Source organism: Larus michahellis, chromosome 1 (genome assembly GCF_964199755.1).
Source record: "Larus michahellis chromosome 1, bLarMic1.1, whole genome shotgun sequence".
NCBI classification, from domain to species: Eukaryota; Metazoa; Chordata; class Aves; order Charadriiformes; family Laridae; genus Larus; species Larus michahellis.
This window is the reverse complement of record NC_133896.1, coordinates 56,668,149-56,688,315: the sequence shown is the minus strand read 5'-3', so window position 1 is coordinate 56,688,315 and position 20,167 is coordinate 56,668,149. Positions and strand designations below refer to the sequence as shown.

General features: G+C 46.9%; 1 protein-coding gene across 3 annotated transcripts; it reads left to right on the top strand.

The window, feature by feature from the left end:
• The first annotated feature begins 314 nt into the window (after positions 1-314).
• Positions 315-19,818, top strand: GTPBP1 (GTP binding protein 1). Of its 3 annotated transcripts, XM_074578897.1 has the most exons (14): positions 908-1,792; positions 2,977-4,142; positions 5,785-5,896; positions 8,393-8,573; positions 9,599-9,947; positions 10,375-10,498; positions 12,476-12,590; positions 13,050-13,194; positions 13,336-13,518; positions 14,325-14,460; positions 15,032-15,210; positions 15,725-15,922; positions 17,029-17,070; positions 17,509-19,818. In XM_074578897.1, exons 2-14 carry the CDS (start codon positions 4,119-4,121, stop codon positions 17,599-17,601), a joined length of 1,881 nt encoding a protein of 626 aa, XP_074434998.1. In that variant the 5' UTR covers positions 908-1,792; positions 2,977-4,118; the 3' UTR covers positions 17,602-19,818. The 3 variants fall into 3 exon arrangements, with proteins under 3 accessions (XP_074434979.1, XP_074434989.1, XP_074434998.1); XM_074578878.1 differs by lacking the exons at positions 908-1,792; positions 2,977-4,142 and adding an exon at positions 315-523; XM_074578888.1 differs by lacking the exons at positions 908-1,792; positions 2,977-4,142; positions 17,029-17,070 and adding an exon at positions 315-523.
• Positions 19,819-20,167: the final 349 nt, after the last annotated feature.

The following is a 20,167-nucleotide window of genomic DNA, read 5'->3' as shown; positions in this document are numbered from 1 at the left end:
TGGTCTGTAGGACTGTTTGTCAGGAGGGATAGCTCTCAGATTGGGTAGAGAGCACCGGACGCGTCGGGCGGGTTCTGTTGTGTGTGTATATATAGAAAACAAGTCGAGCTGGCAGTGCTTCTCCCATTGGCTTCGCGCGCTTGGTGGGGGCGTGGCCCTTCCTTCATGAATAATAATGACCCCGCCCGCCGTCGTCATGGCGACAGGCTAATCGCCCCCTTCCTCCGCCGTTGATTGGCTAGCGTCTCCTTGGCGGGCCGGGGGCGGGGCCGCCGCACCTCCCGGGGCGGAGGGGCGGGCGCGGGGAGGGAGGAGGGCCGGGGTAGGGAAGATGGCGGCGGCGGAGCGGAGCCGATCCCCGATGGGGGGCTCCCCGGTACCGGCCTGTATGTTCGCCCCGGAGCCGGGTTCCCCGGGCGGGGGGCCTCGCGTAGCGGCGGCCGCCTGTCCCCTCCGCGCCGCCTTCGACGCCGAGGACGGCGAGGCGCTCAACGGCGAGCCCGAGATCGACCTCACCAGTAAGGTAGGCCCGGCGAGGGGGGGGGGGGCGCGGCGAGCGCCATCATCACCCCTCTGGGCCCTGCGCTGCCCTCTCCCCGGCGGCCGCCTTGCCGGCTGGGCTGCCCCCTGGCCCGGCCGGAGAGGGGCCAGCCCGAGAGCCAGGGCCGGCCCAGCTCCCCTCGCCTCAGGAGGGCGAGGGGCCGGGGGGCCGCCGGAGTGGGTGTGTGCGGTGTCCCCTACCACTCAGCAAGCGCAGGGTTTAAAGCCGGCAGCTGGTTTAACGTCTCAGCAACGTTTCTCCTCGGCGCCGGGTCTCTCTAGTTATCTCTGCTGCCAGTCGCGGTACTTCCCGGGGCTTCCTTCACGATCTTAAAAGCAGGTCACAGCTCGTAACTTTCAGGCCCAGGGACCCGGCGACGGGGCTGCCTTGCGCTCGCAGACCGGGTTACGACGACACAAGAAAAGGTTTGTTCACTGTACGCAGTTCCTTTCTAGGATCCGAGTGACAAAACCGTGTGGTGGTCTTATTTCTGTCAAGCTGTTCTTGCTCACATCTTGCAGGAAGGTACATGGTAGTAATACGTGTATGCCAGAGCCCAACACAGGCTACATTAGCTGCCTTTCCACGCTGCCTTCTGTTTCCTCCCAGTTGGCTGGTGTCTTTAACCGTATACTTTTTGCTGCCAAGGGTTTGATGTATTGTGATGCCACCTCCCGCTCTAAAGTCTCCTGACAACTTGGTTCGTTCTGCTTGCGATTATATGATCCAGAAGTCAGCGTAGCTGGTGTTTCCTTCTGTTTTTCTGCCGTCCCCCCTCTTCATACTTGCAGCTGGAGTTGTTCCAAAGTCCTGAATTTTTCTTGCCTTCTGTGGAGGAATGGAGAGAGAGGAATTGTGGTGTGTGAATGTGGAAATGTTTGGTTTTGAGGGAAAGACCAGATATTTTACAATGTAGTACTGTATTAAAACAAATGTTATGAAGATGTCTCATAAAGAAGTAGAGAACAGAAATCAGACCTGCAGTATGTACTGAGCCACCTGTTCGTGCCTTAATGAGCTGGACAAGATTTTGATACAGGATGCCAATATCAGTCTGTGCTTTGTCTTGGACGTGGCTGATGTGGAAGAGGGCCCAGGAGGACGCCAAGGGCTGCGTCACTGATTCTTGACAGCCAGGAACCTGACCAAAACTCTGACGAAGAGCGAGAAATGCTTTTCTCCCACAACCTCCATTGTGTTGTCAGCCTGTCTTCCATTCCTAGAAATCTGCAGGCACTATGGAGGTGACAGGTAAGAAATTTTTTGACCTTTATTATGAGTTACTTTTCCATATGGCAGTGTACACCTGCAGTCTTTTCCTTAGACGTTTCATTCATCCCCATCTTGGATGAAAGCTAAGACTATGCCCTGTGCCCCATCTCTCCAAGTTAGTCTCCCGCTATGTCCTCAAAACAACAGTCCCATATGGTGAGAATGCAGTAGCTAACCTGCCTCCCTGCCCCGATTCCCCCACCTCTTCTGTCTTCCCAGTTGAATTGTTGCCCTCCAATTCCTGCTTAAAATGGTGATTCCCACTGTGGTCAGTTTGCTAGCTGCTACTTCTGTCCTGGTTTGACCCACTCCCTTGCTGTGTTACATACTTTTCTCCTAGTCCTCCCCCAGTGCGTTCGTTGTAAAGTGTGCTCCTTTTAGAGAGGAACACTTTGTGATTTGGTTATCAAGTGCACCTTGTCAGCTGGTCAAGCAAATACTTCCATTCATCGTCACAAATTCATTTTCATGTCGATCTTAATGGGTGATTGTTTTCCCTTCAGTACCAACACACTGCATTAGTAATCGTATTCCAGGTCAAAACCATATCACACAAGGCTATTAGTGAAGCTGATACTTATTAGATTTACATTGACAACAGGACATTAATAGCACTTGAACTATGTACGTCCACACGAAATAGAAAGCAAAATATGACATTACAGAAGGTGCCTTTCCTCTCACTTCCCAATGGCTGATGGCAGCCTTCCAGCCTTGCAAAACGTCAGGCTGTGTTATTCCAATATAGAGCAGCACTACATACCACATAGTATTTAGTTTCCCCTTAATCTTTATAGTTTGTCCGCCTCATGGATATGGGATGCTTCTTTTGTAAGGACTGCCTGTAGTAGTGCTGACAATCTTAACAGTGTCTTGATATTGCTGTTAATTAATTAATATTATGGCCTCTTCCTTGCTGTCGGGCAGTGCAGAATGGCACAGTCCAACTTATCCCCCTGGAGTAAACTCAGAAAGCTGTAGCTATTATCCACCTCTAGTGTATGTTAATCCCAAAACTGATCTGAGGAAAGGTGGGGAAAGCCACCTCTCCCCAGAGATTGTGAAGGGACTTTAGAGATGTCATCTCAGAGGTGTGAGATATATTTCTTTCTGCTGTCATGAGAATAAAACAATAATTGGTGGTTACTTTTTTTGCCCTATAGGAAATCTGAGGTTGATAGACCCACATGGCTCCTACTGTTAACTGCTCAATGCCTGGCAAAGTGGAAAGAACAAAAGTGAAAATTTTTGACTTTGTGAAAACCTCTGGAAAACAAGAATACGTAGTGCAAGCATGGAGGGGATTGCTCAAAGATGAAAAGCAAAAAAAGCTGAGGGGCCAAGATGGAGGGCCTCTCTCCAACCAAGGAGATGGCAAAGAACAGGCACCTTCTGTCCAGGAAGATAGCTAAAGAGATCTTCAGAACAGCTAGTAAAGTCTTGCAGTGACCTAGGAAACTGCAGAACTGGCTGGGGGCTGCAGAAGCAGCTGTTAGAAATTCTGAACCGTGTTGGAGGTGTGATCCATGAAAGCTGCTATTTGTTCTACACATCGTTCTCTTGATGTCCTGCTATGTCACATCAGCTGTAAGCTTCATCGGCCCCATTGTAGGCTTTGGTGGCAGCCTACCACTGGAACACCCTTCAGCAGCAACTTTGCACGGCAGTGAAAGCAGCAGGGTGGGGGAACAGTGTTTTGAGCTGATGTGTGTGGGTACCGTGCTGTTTGAGCCCCTAGCCCTCCTGCCTGGCACCATGAAGAAAGGCTACAGTGAGCTGCTCAGCTGAAACGTCCCCTGGTACTTTAGACAACGCCCTGCCCGCTCACACTGCTGAAGCATTTGAACTCGTAGAAAAATGAAGCTGGTGATGAGACTTGAAGAAACTGAAGTTATTGTGCCTCTACGCTGATGGCCCCTGTTATTGATCTTTATGTGTATGACAGCCTGTTTAATAGATCTTCCCAAGTCCCTGACCTGTGTTGGTGCACTACCCTGAACAGTGAGCCTCTCTGCTGGGCTTCTAGGAATTCCTGAAAGCGCTTGCTGGGCAAAACAGGCCCTACACATCAACACACAGCTTTCCACTCCTGCCCTGATCAAGCCTCTGAACAGTTGCTGATTTGCCTCTCGATACATTTACATCCAGTGGTCTCCTTTAAGAAGAAAACAAAACCAAAACAACTAATAAAGGCAAAACTCAGTCCTTTATAGTATGAAATAGAAAGACTATGTGGCCTTCTAGATCACAATGCTTCGCTACCCTTTGCAGACCATGCCATGTAGTTAAAAGGCTTAGGTAGGGCATGTGTCTAAAGAGGCACGTGAAGGTGATTGTCTCTCTTGTAGCTGTCTGGCCCTTGCAAGCACATATGTGCTCTGTGTGACCCTTAACGTTTGAAGAAAGCGTTGCTTTGGCTGCCGAAAACCTTCTAACCAGCACTTGCGGCCTGTGCTTCAGTTTTCCAGATGCATGCACCGCTATGGTTTTGAAAGCTGCTTAAGCGTTATTTGTGGGGTTTTGGGTTCCCTTACACCCTAGATTTCTAATAAACGTCTTCATGAACTAGGTGGTAGTAGTAGTAGGTGGTAAAAGGTAGTTCCTCCTCAAATACACATTGCGTTAGCGGTGCTAGCAAGTCAGGCTGTGTTGGTAGAGAGTGTTGGGCAGGCTTGAAGATGTAATTAATCATTGTGAACTGCTGTAAACCATATGTTGTAGGCAAATCCAGCGCAGATTTCGGACTGGCCTTAGTGCATAGTGAAGTACATCTTTCTGGGCATGACTTTGGAATGTGTATGTGAGGACAGCTAGTGGAAGTATGGATTTCATTGGGTGTTGTAGTGTGGCACAGGCGTGCCTACCCATAGGGCTATCGGTAGGTGATAACCTTTACAACTCTTACTAAAAGTACTTTTTTAACAGTAACGCATATCTCAATTGCAACAGTTATTAAGCCACTGTACCAGGATGCTCCACCACCAACAGACTTGTAACCAGCCTCTCTGGAGGCAGCCAGAGAGCAGGTAGCCAATTGGTCTTGAATGGGTGATGAAGGTCTCCTTGATCTGCCACTGCCACACCACCATTGCGGACACTCTGTACGGGTGTCCTCAGCTGTACTGTATGAGTGACACAGGTTTTTGCCAAAAATGATGCTACACCTTTCTGTTCTAAGAAAAATCCTTTCTGAAGCATTGTCGTCTTGTCCTCATTTTCCTATTTGTTTCCGAATGCAGCTCTTCACTGGTGAAATGTCCAAATATGCTCGTACAAACTGCTTTGTATGTCTGCCTGTCAGTGTTGTAGTGTAAAGTACCTAAAGTTTTGTTAGAAGTTTGAAACTAATGCATATTCGTGTTGTCTCCTTCCCCTCTGCCCTCTCAGAAAACAAAAGGGGAGATCAAGTATGAAAGGCTTTTGAGACGCCCTAGGTTTTGGTGTCTAGGTGTGCTCTGCAGTGAGATCTGGCTGGCTTCCTCTGGCTGTCCTGTCATGCTTTGTGGGACCAGCAGCACTCTGTGGAGTCCCCAGCTAAGGAATTTCTTTGAAGGAAATAGCTCCTCCCCTTTCTGGTTTCCTTGCATGGAAACATGTATTACACAGAAGGAGAAGTGGGATGTTCACTTAAATGTGGCTTTTAAACATTGGTTACTTCAAAATGGGGTGCTTGGTATTCTTACTTGCTTTGAAGTATATCTTGCAACATAAATGAACTCTGAGCTCAGACAAATAACCTTGTGCAGTGTCACAAGGAAGTAGCCGTCAGCGAAGCTTGTTAAAAAAAAAACAAAAACAAACAAACAAAAAAAAAAACCCAAACAAAAACCAAACAAACCACCAGAAAGCGGTCCTTGAAAAACAGCCTCCTCTTTCAATAAATAACACTGATTGATTGTCCTTACAACTGAAGCTGCTTGTGAAATTGTTTGCTTGATATCTGCAAATTGGGTATTTAATCTTTTTTCCAGCTGGTGATGGTGAGTCCAACTTCAGAGCAGTATGACAGTTTGCTCCGGCAGATGTCAGAGAGAATTGATGAGGGATGTGGGGAGACCATCTATGTCATTGGTCAAGGATCAGGTGAGTATAGCTTCCTGAGGAAAACAACAAAGAACATTATAAGAAAAACCTAGTTCATCTAACTGGGCTGCTGCTGAAGGTAGTACTTACTTCTCCAGAATAACTTGGAAACCTTCGTAAAGTATAGTAGAACATGTGGGACAGATTCTTTTATTTTATTCCTGCCAGCAGCTGTCTTATGTAGTGGAGCTAACCATATTTTTTGTATAAAATCATACAAGTTCTTTTTGTAAATAAGGCATAAGTTGTCTGAGCACACCAGGAAAAGACAAAGGATCTGAAATTACAATAGCAGCTCTACTACAGATGTCCTCGATATTTGATTGAGGTCTTGGTCTGTCTGGTTTTGTTCACTTCTCCATTGTAAATAGCAATATTTTTACCTGACACGAATGTATTGGAGATGCCTAAAATAGCCAAAATATATGCTGCTTTCTTCGTTAGTGTGTGTCTGTACTATGGAGAGACAGGTTTTCCTTTTCTCAGCATGAGGCCTTTATTGTCACATTAACTCGGGTGTGACTGCAGTCATTTGCCTTTGCAGATTTTAGCAGTTAGCTTGGATTACGTTTTTGTTCTTTTTCACGATGTGAATGTTTGCATCTGATGCTGGTAAAATAATATTGAATGTGGTCTTGCTTTGAAACTAAAATTTCTTTTCTGAATGCAAAATATATCTATGGCTATCTTAAGGCTAAAGGCTTGTTTCAAGCATGGTATATATCTGCTGGATATCAAGTTGTTATGATCAGACATTCTACCAGTTACTATGTTTGAGGAAGAATACAAAACCTTGGTCATCGATGCCACGGTTGGCTGAAATAATGGAGGGAAGAAGTTATGTTACCATAGAACTATGTGCTTTTTGGGTTTTCTTGCTGTGTTGCGAAGCAGCCAACACAGAAGAGAAGCCAGGATTAGGTGGCCATTGGTCATGCAGCCAGGATCACAGGGATAATGCTGTCGTGTCCAAGCGAGCTTCCCACATGTAGTCCGAATCCTTGGTGTTTGGGATAACCACATCTGCAGCGGAGATCTAGCTAGTCGGGCTAGTAACTGCTTTCTCTTCTAGGATACCTTGTAAGGGTGTTAACTGGTGGTTGTTTCAATTATGTACTTAGAAGTGGACGTTTGTTTCTTAAAATAAGACCTAAAACTTCTGACTTCATTTTGGGTTGCTGCATGGTGAAGGAAGATGGGGATCTCTTCTGTAAATTTGAAACAATAGCCAACAGAAAAAAATCTTGATATCCCTGCCACCGTCCCTCCTTCTCATTCACTTTGAGCGTCTGTGATTTTGATCATCATGGATACCCAACTCAGATGGTTGAGAAGCGAGTGAAGACTCCAGGAAGCTCACTACTTCATCAGTAGTGACCCCTCTCTTCCTCCCTTGGCTCTTACCCTCTCCTGTCCCCTACTTCTCATTCCCTGACTCTGTCCCAAGACCCCAACCGTGATGCTTTTTCTTTTCCCCATCGTCTCAACAGCTTCTCAACCAGCTTATGAGCTAGGTTGTAAATCACCCAGCAGCTCTCCTTGTTGGAGAGCTGTGCAGCAGTTAAAATGCTGATTAGTTCGTGCAAACTGCAGTTACTGCTTACCACCTGGTGAGTCAGCTGTATATGTGAATGCACACACAGCAATAGCTTCGGTCATCCAGGTGCTATGTGGCTCTCCACCTTTGTGTGTTGTTTTTTTACCCACAGAGGAGATTCTGGCCTGAAAGCCATGCAGCTTCTCAGTACCTGCATTAAGAGAGCAGCTGAGAGCTGCGGTGGCCTTTAAACTGTCTAGATACTTGCCACCGACTTGGTCTGACTGTCAGCTCTTTGCTAGGGTGGGCTGTTCAGAGGCCGCAGTGCCTCCTGGGTTTTTTCTAGCCTTGTGTACGGTCAACGTTTCTTTCAATTGCCAGGAGGAAGGCAGTGAGACATGCCAAAAACATTGTTTTAACTGGAGTATGTGGGGGCTAAAGAAATTGCTGTGCAGGCCAGACTTGCAGAAAATGTACGCTTGGGATGTGGTTTTATAAAATAAGCTGATTGTTTAAATTGGTCCCACATTCACTGGTTAATTGTGGTGATATTTCAGTCAGCTTTCCTTTTGTTAATGCTTTTCCCTTTCTTGCAATGCGAGAGGAGATGTTTTATCTGACTGAAGGAAATTGCACGCAAAGTACCTTCAGCGTGTGAAGTAAGGGAATTAGACAGAAATGTGTCTTTCTTGCCAATCCCTAAGTATTTTCTCATAGAAACTGTGAAGAAAACTCCTTTAGATGAAAGATGGTGCTTTTCTAGTATCTTTTAAGACTTAGAGTGAAGACCATCCTTTTTTATTGTGGGCAAAGGGTGCTTACTCTGTTCACATGGCTGGCATCTTCAGTCCACATATAAATCCCCACTGGTGTGAAATTCCCAGGCAGAATGACATTGCTGCTGGCTGTTGCAAGGCGGTGCTCACTGACTGCCCTTTGTCTCCTCAACGTCATACTAGATGGGACTGAATATGGTCTGAGCGAGGCAGACATGGAGGCATCCTATGCCACGTTGAAGAGCATGGCAGAGCAGATCGAGGCCGATGTGATCCTCCTGCGGGAGCACCAGGAGGCAGGGGGCAAGGTGCGCGACTACCTCGTTCGGAAACGTGTGGGTGACAACGACTTCCTGGAGGTCAGGTGAGGAGCCGGGTGGAGACAGGGTTAGTCAGCAGCCCAGCTGCATTTTTACCGTGTGAGCAGTCCACGATGCTGAGCCAGCAACGCTGATTCAAGTTTGGGTGTTGTAGCTACCCAACAGAGGGAAATGAGTTTGACCACTCCTTGCTAATGAAATCGCCTCTTTGTTGTTGCCGTCTCTTTTGTTAACAAACTGTTTGTGAAGATTTGCCTGTTTAGCTGAGGGCTGTTGTGCTCTGGATGACAGCTTCACAGTTTGGGGATCTTTTGTGGGCTAGAATCCCAGTAGGGAGTCACATGTGCGTGTGTGTCTGTACATATGTGCATATACGCACGCTGCTGGAATACAATACTTTTGACTAAGGGTTCAATTCTATTCCAAGACTGTGATGATCCAAGTCACCTTTTAGTGGACACCTAATACCTTGTGTAACATGACTTGAGAGTCTGCCCAGACCTGGATGGAATGGATTTCCACCAACATTTGCCAACAGCCATAATACCCACCTTTATCAGAGACAAGGAAGGAGATTGCTGTAGGAGAGGGTTTTCCTCTAAAGCATTTCGTTGTTGTTTGAGCTTTTCATTTTCTGGGAACAGCAATTTAAATTTCTCTGCTCTCCCTAGTGCCTGGTGCTACTGCAACATGACAAACACGAAAAAGGCAGAGGTATTCTAGACCAAGTTGGGATTTGGACTTTCTTTTGAATTGCCACGTGTATGTGTTGGACAGCATCAAGCAGTGTCAAGTTCAGCTGTCTGTGTTCAGGGCACCAGTGGAATATTTCCACAGTCTCCACATCCCAGTCCCCAGAGTCTGGAACCTTCGCTGTTAACTAACAACTGTGAAAGAATCTTTGCTCTACTTGTGAAGGTCTAACATTCTTGAATCTCTCTTTGAGGGTTAGGCAGAAAAAGCTATTTTTTTGCAGGAGCAGTGGTGTTTGGTGGTTTGTTTGTTTTATTACTTGTTTGTTTCTTCATGTGTCAGATTTTACCAGGTTCCTTTTTCCTTTCCCTTCCAGGGTAGCAGTGGTTGGCAATGTGGATGCAGGCAAGAGCACGTTGCTAGGTGTCTTGACACATGGTGAACTAGACAATGGCCGAGGCTTTGCTCGGCAAAAGCTCTTCCGCCATAAGCATGAGATTGAGTCAGGCCGCACCAGCAGTGTGGGCAATGACATTCTGGGCTTCGACAGTGAGGGCAACGTGGTGAACAAGCCCGACAGCCACGGTGGCAGCTTGGAATGGACAAAGATCTGTGAGAAATCCACCAAGGTCATTACTTTCATTGACCTGGCTGGTCACGAAAAGTACCTGAAAACCACCGTCTTCGGCATGACTGGCCATTTACCTGACTTCTGCATGCTTATGGTAGGTAGCAAGAAAGATGTACGGTACCAGCAGGAGCGGGCTGTTCACAGCTTTAACAGCCTTAACTTCTTTCCTATTGCAAAGTGCCCGTGGGGCGGTGGAGGAGGCAGCATCTCACAAAGGTGGAGAACAGCACCCACTGTGGATATCTAGCCAGGGCTCTGAGGCAAGCGCCCCAGGACTGTGAGTCTCAGATGGGCCTAAGGTATATGGTTCTTGAAAACTGAAAGATTCTAAACTTCAGAACACCTTGCTAAAATTGAGGAGCAGTGAGTCCTTAGCCGTTGTCCAACAGCATTTGAAATGAGCTGTGTTTGCTCATACAGGGCAACCTAATCACAGCCTATTGCATGTCTGACACAAGACCTTCTCCTAGCTCACTGCAGGGGGAACGTTTACATCACTGTTTCGTGTATCCCTGGTGTAGGTTGGCAGTAATGCTGGGATTGTTGGAATGACCAAGGAGCACTTGGGCCTGGCGCTTGCACTTAATGTTCCTGTCTTCGTTGTGGTGACCAAGATTGACATGTGCCCTGCCAACATCCTGCAAGGTGAGTCCTATAAGCTCTCTCCAGGGCTGTTTCTTACCTCTGTATGTGCTGTTGTCCTCAGCTTGGGTTGAAGAATTACTGCTGGAGGAAAGCTGCCTTACCTGGTTTTGACTGCATCTGAAACACCTTCCAGAAATCTGTCTTTTTCCCTTGCCCATTTTGTAGGCAGTTCACTCGTAGTCACCATTTCAAAATTACCCGAGTTGGGGGACTCAGCTGGGCAACCCAAAAGTGTTTGCTACAGGATTCTGCTTAACCGAGCAATAAGGGGAGAAATTTACGGTTGGGGTTGTGGCTTTACGTTCTCTCTGGGTATTTAAACCTGGAGGGAAAGTCTGGAAGCTCTCTTGAAAGCTGCTTTCCTTCTTGCCCACGGTTTGAGTGTGATCTTAAGCTGTGATCAAACTTGTTCTCTGGCAGCTGTTAGGTGAAGGGGTAGCTGCTTGTTACATCCTGCTCACCTGGGCACTTCTCAGATACGCTGGCATAACTACAGCAGCTCCTTCTCTGAACAACCAACCAACACTTGATAAATCATGGTTCAAAGCAGCTGCATATGTGGGCTGTGGTAGCAGGACTGGACTGGACACAAGTGGGGATGGCAATGAGCAGCAGGGACTAGTGACTTTTTTGCTCAGCAGCAGTTAAAGCAGCCCCTCTACCCCCAGCAGTGGCCCTTTAACTTGACATTTTTTCAGGCCATGACCAACTCGCACCTTTAAAATTCTCTTGATGCATCTCCCACACCTTCAGGAACACGCTGTGGTTAGTTGGAACAATGATTTTTTTGATAATCAGTCCTGAGAATCAGGAAAGTGAATGCTCCCATCACTGTCTGTGGTTAGTTCATTATTGTGAAAATCCTAAATATGTTTCAGGTAAACGGACACATCTGATCAAAAGATAAGTTAAATATCTAAAATATCTGAAAGATAATTTAAATATTCAATAAAGATGTTTGGCAAATAAATGTAAGGCCTGACCATGAGATAATAACTGGGAAGGAAGGAGAAAGTGTGGCTCGGGGTGAGGAGAGAAGAGCTGCTCTTGGGAGAAGCCACTCCTGTGTCATGTTCTGTTTAAATTAAACAGACACAAGATTTGGCTCAATTGTATCTGTGAAGAGCAGATGGCATGATTAGATGTTTGTGTTTCTGTATCCAAAACATTACTTTCCCATAGGCAATCATTTGTTCACAAAAACCCATCTAATTGTTTGACAATTGTAGGATATAAATGATTTGCTCTTTTAAGCCCTTACTAGCCTTTTTTTCCCCCCCTTGCTTACTGTAAGCCACTTTGCAGGAGGCTGATGCTAGTGCATCAGGTAATGCCCTTGCTGGCTGATAGATATGCAGCTTAGAAAATAAATTTAAAAGAGGCAAAGAGATCAAAGTTGGAAGCCATGAGATTTTCCCCAAAATACTTATTTCTGGATCTTGTGCACCTACACTGTCCTAGTCTGCGATGGCGATCTTTACCTCTTTGATGCTTCTCTAACCTTCTAGGGTAGGTTGGTTGCCAGGCAAAGTGTGGTGAGGTTTGTTTGGTCAAAATTGATTTCTAATTCACGTATTCTCAAATATGTCACTTCCTGAGTGCCGCTGGTTTTCATTGAATTCAATATGAAAAATCCTTTATAGTACTAGGAAATACATTGTAACCGCTTATACCTACTTAACAGACACCTATAAAATGTCTACTTCCCAGCATTGCACTTGCAGATGCAAATATATATGTCTGTTCATGTATGGTGTCGCTTGGCAGCAAGCTAACTGGCATGAAATGGAAGATGGAATGGCTCCTAAGTCCTTCCTGGGCTCCAGCAAACTCATAGTCTTACTCACGCACCTTTAGCCATCTTCTCCTGTCTTATTTGTGGCAAAAGCACCAGTCTCTCTTTGGGGAGAGACCCCACAAAAGCGATTTGTAAAGACGGGAGATGCTGCCCTAACAATATTCATTTCACCCTTTAAGAAACCCTGAAGCTGTTACAGCGACTGCTGAAGTCCCCAGGGTGCAGGAAGATTCCCGTGCTGGTTCAGAGCAAGGATGATGTCATTGTAACAGCCTCCAACTTCAGCTCAGAGAGGTAACGGGAGTAGAGGAGAGTTGTTTCTCTTTCGATCCTATTTGGAGACCGGGTGAGAAGATTCAGAAAGAGAATCCCATTGTCTAGATGTGTGAAGGTTGCATCTGCCATGTGGTGTGTTGATTCCATAAGAATGTGTTGATTCTGAGATTGACCTGCTTGTGTTCCCCTCTCTGAGACAGAAATGAGAGGCTGCTTCTGGGCAGTCTGCAGAAGATGGCAGGGTATTCGGCTTCCTTCAGTCCTGGAACCTTACACCTATTCCTGAAAGTCATTAGAAGGCAGAGGCAATGTTGCAGGTTTTCAGACATGGGGTGTTGTGCATCTGACTGCTTGCCAGGCTCTCCCTTCCTAGCACTGTGTATTGAATTCAGTCCCAAGATTTTGGATGTCTCCGTACACGTGGAATTCCAGGCAGGGAGGTGAACTAACTCCACTTTCATCAATTTTTCTTTACAGGATGTGCCCAATTTTCCAGATTTCAAATGTCACTGGGGAGAACCTAGATTTGCTGAAGATGTTTCTTAATCTCTTGTCTCCACGGACCAGTTACAGGGAAGAAGAGCCAGCAGAATTCCAGATAGATGATACTTACTCTGTCCCGGTAAGGGGCCTGGTATTTGAAGAATTTTCTGCTCCCTCTTTCAGGTGGAAGAAGACATCTTCCCTAGAGAGGGGAGTTCTAGGACTCTTCTGATAGTGTGGCTGAGTGACCCCAATTACTGTTTTTTCTTTTTTGGCATAGGGTGTAGGAACAGTTGTGTCTGGGACGACACTGAGAGGCCTAATCAAGCTAAATGACACCCTGCTGCTGGGGCCAGATCCCCTTGGCAACTTCCTACCTATTGCTGTCAAGTCCATCCACCGCAAGAGAATGCCCGTCAAAGAAGTGCGGGGAGGCCAGACCGCCTCCTTTGCTTTGAAAAAGGTGAGATGATCTGCTCTAGACCCCAAGAACAGGAACCATCCTCCTAATTTTAGAGTGCTCTTGGAGTTCAGCTGCGATGAGACTGCTTCTGCAAATCTCAGCTGCCACATTTCACAGCGCATTAAAAATCCCATAGAACCTCTGTGGGTCCTACGTCCCAGTTGTTCCACCTGACAGCAGCGGGACCCAAAGTAATGAAGAATAGTGTTGGAGATGTGTAACAAAGCAGAGGCATTGCAAGAAAAGTTTTCTCTTGTGCTCCAACTGCATTAGTGGCCTAGGCAGGGTATTTACACTATTCCTCTCAATTTATAGGATCAGCTGCATGATTTGAGGTTTAAAAATCAGCAAAATTTGATGTGATTCCTCTCGTGGAAGGTTTCTGTCAATAGAAGCTGCACTGATTTTAAGGAGATCTAGTTTAAGCTATACCAAACTTCATGTGTTCAGTCTTATCATTTTGTGTTAACAGAGTCATGCTTTTGGAGAGATCATCTGCTTGAGTAATGTGCAACCAGGATGCATTTTTTGCTTTTAAAGGATCAGTGAGTTAAAACTTCTCTGACAGTGTCCAACATTCCCAGCACTCTAACTAAAGCTTCCTCAGAAACTTCAGCTGAATTTGATTTTTGCAACCTTTGCATAACATCATTACATACTGCTAAACAGCTCTGGCTTTGCCTTTTGGTGAGCACGAGTTAGTATCTGTGAAATCCCGTAGGATCCTTCTGGATGTAGTCAGCCAGAGAAGCAAATTTCTTCCCTGGAGAATCATGCTACGGGTTTTTTGTGTCTTTGCTTTTCAGATCAAGCGTTCTTCCATCCGAAAAGGCATGGTAATGGTGTCACCCCGCCTGAATCCACAAGCATCGTGGGAGTTTGAAGCAGAGATTCTGGTGCTCCACCATCCCACCACCATCAGCCCACGATATCAGGCCATGGGTATGTGTCTCAGCATTGTCTCATCTTTGTTTCCCAGTGGTAATAGTTTGTATCAGCTCTAGCCTGAGATCGTTTTTCTCCTGATGGCTCTGTCAGACTAAATGTAAGACATAGTTCCTGGTTTGATCTTTGCCAGCAATGCATCGGGGAGAAGGGAGGGAGCTGACAGAGGAGAGTGGTGAAGGCTGTAAGTAAAAAGGAGATGCGTGACTCCAAGTGTACTTGGAGCTTGCCTGAGCCAGATCTCCATGGTGCAAAGCTTCTTCAGCTTCAAATGCTGACTGAGAGACTCATTTAGGTGCTGCCCTCTAGCCTGGCTGCTTGGCCTGTAAGATTGTATTGAGGATGCTTCAACAAAGTCTCCGTTCGAAGGCAAGTGTTCTAGCTTATATGTGTTTTCTTTTTGAGGACAGAAAAAAGACCCATATAGTCTTTGGTACATAGTGGATTTTTACCTTCCAAACTCAACGCTATTAGCTGTAGGGTAGCGAGAGCTGCCTGAGATGTCTGTCTGAAGCTTATTCCACTAATGGCACTGGCTGTTGAAAGCCTTTGTGCATTACATTCACAGTGCATTGTGGCAGCATCCGTCAGACGGCCACGATTCTCAGCATGGACAAGGACTGCCTGCGGACGGGGGACAAAGCCACAGTGCACTTTCGCTTCATCAAAACCCCGGAATATTTGCATATAGACCAGCGTCTGGTCTTCCGTGAAGGCCGTACCAAAGCTGTGGGTACCATCACTAAGGTAAAGGCTGAAGAGTCCGACTTTTTTTTTGCCCATTAGCTACTTCTGGCACTGAGAAGCCAGCAGGAGAATCCAGATAGCTCTGGAAAATTGAGGAAGAGGCCGTCCTTTGATCACAAACGTCTGCCCTGACAGGGGTTGCAGATGACTGATGTGCTTTGTCGTGTGGTGGGTTTTAACTGGTGTGAATGAGGGAATGCGAAGCAGGGGGTGAGCCAGGTGCCTCTGGTTCTTACGGCTTGGTCTCTTTCTCACAGCTTGTAGCTGGTCCCTTTGAGTCATATTGGGGAGGGCTGAGTGTCACCTCAGCTGAGTGGCCCTTTCCACCCTGTAAGGGTTCTTGAGGGCAGCTCAGGGGCCTAGATTTCTTTGAACAGCTGCTGCTGCCTCCTTTTCCCGATGGCTATTGGTATCAATTCTCTCAAAGCTTTTTCTTAAAAAGCAGCATTGAACCTTGCCATATCGGCCTAGCTATTTTAATGCTGATTTTGGCCTCTCCGTTTGTAATTTGCAGTTACTCCAGACCACCAATAACTCGCCAATGAATTCCAAGCCACAGCAGATCAAGATGCAGTCAACCAAGAAGGGAGCTGTTACGAAACGAGAGGATGGTGTTCCCCCAGCTGGGACGGCAGCTGGAGGCCCACCAGCTGGGGACGAGGCCCCCTCAACAGCTGCAGCACCACTGACACCTACTGCCCTGCAACCATTGGTAAGTGAGGAAAATATCACATCTGTCCTAGCTGTTTGCATCCTGGTTCGTCATCTGTTAGAGGAAGGGCACTCTAAAGCACAAGCATTATCCCCTCATACCCTTGAACTCACCTTGGGACTCGGTGTGCAACAGAAACAAATAGAAATATAAGTAGTCTCACAGCAGAAATCGGAATTCTCTGATGACTTGATGACTCCTCATGACTGACCTTTCAGCAGCTAGCAGCTTAGGGTCCTAGGACAGTTCAGGTTGGACTTCAGGAAGTGTCTAGTCAAACCTTCTGCTCTAAATAGGATTAGCACAGGTTAGACCAGGTTGCTCAGGGTTTTATCCAGTCGTGTCTTGAAAAGCTCCAAGGAGGAAGACTGAACAACCTCCCTTGGCAACCTGTTTCACTACTTGACTGTCTCCGTATTCCCAGTAGCTGAACTAATGAAGCATCTAACAACCAGTCACAGAATGGGTCTCTGCTGTTTGAATGAGAAGTAGAACATCCCTACGCTAGAGAATTTACAGCTTAAGTAGTAGTATCAGACACAGGTCGTCTGCCCTGTCAAGGAGAGAGGATGGAGATATCCAAGGAGGAGGAAAGGCTTATCTTTTTCGAGAGAAATTTATCCAGGTTGTTTTGTTGGTTAGGAGTTCTCAGCTCAGCTTGTCTGAGGATACCTAGCCTCTCTAGTCTGAAAGGAATGGAAACTCAATTCTTACTGCAGGCTTTGTGAGCTATTTATCAGCTTTATTCCATGGGTCTTCTTGCAGCATACTTAACTAGTAAGTGAAAGGTTCAGGAACTGACTCTGTCAAGAGACCTGGTCAGTGTTCCCCCTCTCAGTTTTAGTGGTCTTAGTTGTCCTTGGTCAAATCTCGCCCTCTTGAGCCAGGCTGGCTGCTGAAGGAGGGCCCTCTCCAGGGGTTCTCTCCCTCTGCACATGCCTGTGACTTCTTACAGATCCCCCATCTCTTCCTTGCCTTGTTGTAGCGTTGCTGTGGTTGTAAGTAGTTCTCTCAGCTTGCTCTTTGTTTTGTCCCTCCCCCTGAGTGTCTGTGTTGCTTTTGTTCTTGCTTACCTCTGCCTCTCTCTCCTTGCTCCTTCCCCTCAGCCTGCGCTGGATGAGGAGCCCCACATCCGTGAGGGCAATAAGGTATTTGCCTGCTTTAAAAGAACATTTGGCTTGCTGGCCTGAGGTTGGGAACAGAGTCAGGTTAGCAAGAGAGCCCTGGTTGGGGGGCGGGGGGCTCTGATTCCATTCTGCTCAAAGCCAAGGGAGTCTGAGGCTTCGATTCCCCAGATGCCAAGCTCCATGGTACCTGCTGACTCTCACAGGAGTGAAGTGTTCAGAAAATTGGGAAACCAGGTCTTCCCCCGCTTGAAAGGCCGAACTTCATGGTGTATCTGTCTCTCCTCCTTCCTTCGTGGTGCGTCTGTCTGCCTTATCTCCTTCCTGCAGTGGTAGGAAGCTGATCAGTCGCCACTGCCCTCTTGCTGTCTGGACGTGTGTGTAATCCATCTGAAACCCTGCTGTGTCGATATTCTGATTCAGAGATTGCTGCACACTAAAATGTATCTTTTTGTTTTTCAGTCAAAAGTTGGAGGAGGAGGCCGGCGACGTGGGGGTCAGCGCCATAAAGTGAAGTCTCAGGGAGCCTGTGTGACTCCTGCCAGTGGCTGCTGAATTTCTTACTCCTCCTCCCTCTGAGGAATTCCTCCCCTTCCCTTCATTTCTTATCCAAAAGATCCAGAGCAGCTTAAACCAAAACCCATCCCAGCTGATTGGCTGCAGAAGAATCGTCCCTCCTCCCTGAAGGAAGTTTTGGAGAGGAGCATAATTTATAAGCTAATGAAGGTGATAAGACACACAGAACTGAGTAACTGACACCTTCCTCCTCCCCCTGTCAACACATTTTTGTACATCATGGGCTTAGTTTTTATTCTTATTAGTTTTTATTATATTTTGTGTGCATGAAGATGAGAGGAGAGTCTGGATAGAACTGCGAAGAGCCAGTTAGCTGCCTCCCTCCTCCCTCACCCCATTCTGTCCACAGGACTTGCTGCTCTCCTCCTATTTGCTGTCTCAGATCCAGGGGTTATCAAACACCTGAAATTTCAGACTTGCAAAGGTTAAAACACGTTGCTTAGGATGGCTCCAAGAGGGCATTGTTTCCTCACCACTGTGGCCCTGGGACAAATATGTTTCTGGATTCCCTCCATCTTAAACTATTTCTAAGTGGGTTTAATTTAAAGTTGTAGTGACTGAAGTTTGAAGGTCATTATTTGGAGATCTAAGAAGGAAGCAGATTGAAAAGCAGTTCTGGATGTTAAGTTGAGGAATCCTATACTAAATATCCTTCTCAAATACGTTGATAGCACTTAAGATTTAAATTCGAGACAGAATTAAATGGGCAGTCATTTGCCTATCCTGTTCCCCTTCCCATCGTGCTGTTTTTCCTATTGTTTGTTCAGTGCACGTTGGAGCAAATCTGACCTGCCTCTTGTGGCTGCGGCAGCTCAATTGACAGTATTAAGAATATAGTGCAGGAACACTCGGTCCATCCCTTGAGCCAGAGAAAGCCTTCTCGCCTCCATGGACAGAGATCACAGGTGGGAATATACCTTTGGAACGGAGACACCAGGAAAACATGACCTTCCTTTGATTTTATTTACTCCAAGATTTGCCCAGTCTTTTCTGGAACTCACTGGCCAAACTTTGCCATGGCAGAGGTATAATTTATCTTCTCCCCTCTTGGCCGAAGAGGATTAATGATGAATTGGTACCAAATTTATAGAAGTGCTTTCAGGTTTGAAAGTACATGGTAATTTTTCTGACTTTCACTTACTATTTTTTTTTAAGATTGTATTTTTTTGTTTTAATGACAAATTCTAGCTTCTGCAGGAAGGCCCTGCCAGGACGGTCTACGAATTAACTTTATTGTTATCATGTGTTTTTTTTTTTAACCCTGGGTTGCACAAGTGATCAATTCCCTGCTTATTTTCATCTCTCTTCTTCTAACCCTGCCTCTTCGCTTCGCTCCCGTGAGGACAGGAGTTCTCCTCTGCCGGTTTGTGGTGAGCTGTGGGAGCGTGGTAGCATTTTGAGGGAGGAAGTGGCATCCTCAGCAAATCGTTGCTCTCCCCAGCAGGTGCGGTCAGCCGCGGTTTCTTTGAGGGCTTCCTCCTCCAATGAAGGACTTTTCTTTTAATTAGAGGGAGACTGAAAGGTTTCTGTCCCTTCTTAGCGGGTTGTTCCTGTTTCTCACTCTGTGGCACTTGTGTGGAGTTCATTCCAGTTCACCTTGTGATGCGAGGTAGGCTTTCAAGCGGGCTTGGGGGGTGGGGTGGGGGGGGAAGAGCGCATCTCCCGATGCCAGCACCAGCACTCCAAGAGCATTAAGCGGCCTGGGAGAGGTGAGGAATGTGGTTTGGAGATGAGGATACTTTGCCTTAGAGACTGCAGTGCCCTGAGTTGTGGGTGGAAGCGGGGAGGTCAGACGGTCCTTTCCAAGCTATGTGCCTAAATACCAGCACTCCCCTGGTGAGGGAGGAACTATAGGCGGCTACAACACTAATAGCACCCGCATTGTGAGGGGGTGTGAAGTGTGGCTAAGCAGGGCACGGGGGCCTCGTTCATTTGTCTTCTGGCCCTGTAGCAGCATCAAACTGCATCTGATTTCACTGCCCTCTGCTCCCGAGGGGAGCAGGGAGCTCCAGGCGGTTTTCTTTTTTCTCCATTCCTTGTGCTCCAAATGAAGGAGACTGCCAAGACTGGAAGAGGGTTTACTTCAGTTTGTGCAAAGGAGGTGGTGTGAGCTCTCTTTTGTGACCAGCATTCAAAGATCACTCAGGCTGGTGTGATCTATAAAATAAATTTTAAAAAAGTTTGTTCCAAGTTAAAGTATGTCTTGTTGCTTTTTTTTTGTCCTGACGGAAGACCAGCAGCTGCTGCTTTAATGCTGAAAGCCAGACCAAGCGGGTTTGCCTGGCACCGCTGCTCCTTTGCTGGCTACGAGAGGAGGCTGCGTTTGTAGTGGTGGCAGGGGAGGGCACACTGTGCCGCAGGAGAGCTGCTGCTGAGCCCCGACAGCTTTTCCGCTGCTAAGGTTTAGTGCTTCTCAGTGGCAGAGTGGTGAAATGAGAACGCTTGCATGGGTTGAGCTGTGCTGGGGAGATGCGTATGCATGTGTGTGAAGAGCTGCTATGGCAAATCACTTAGGTCCAACTTCAGGGGCGACACGGTGCTAGAG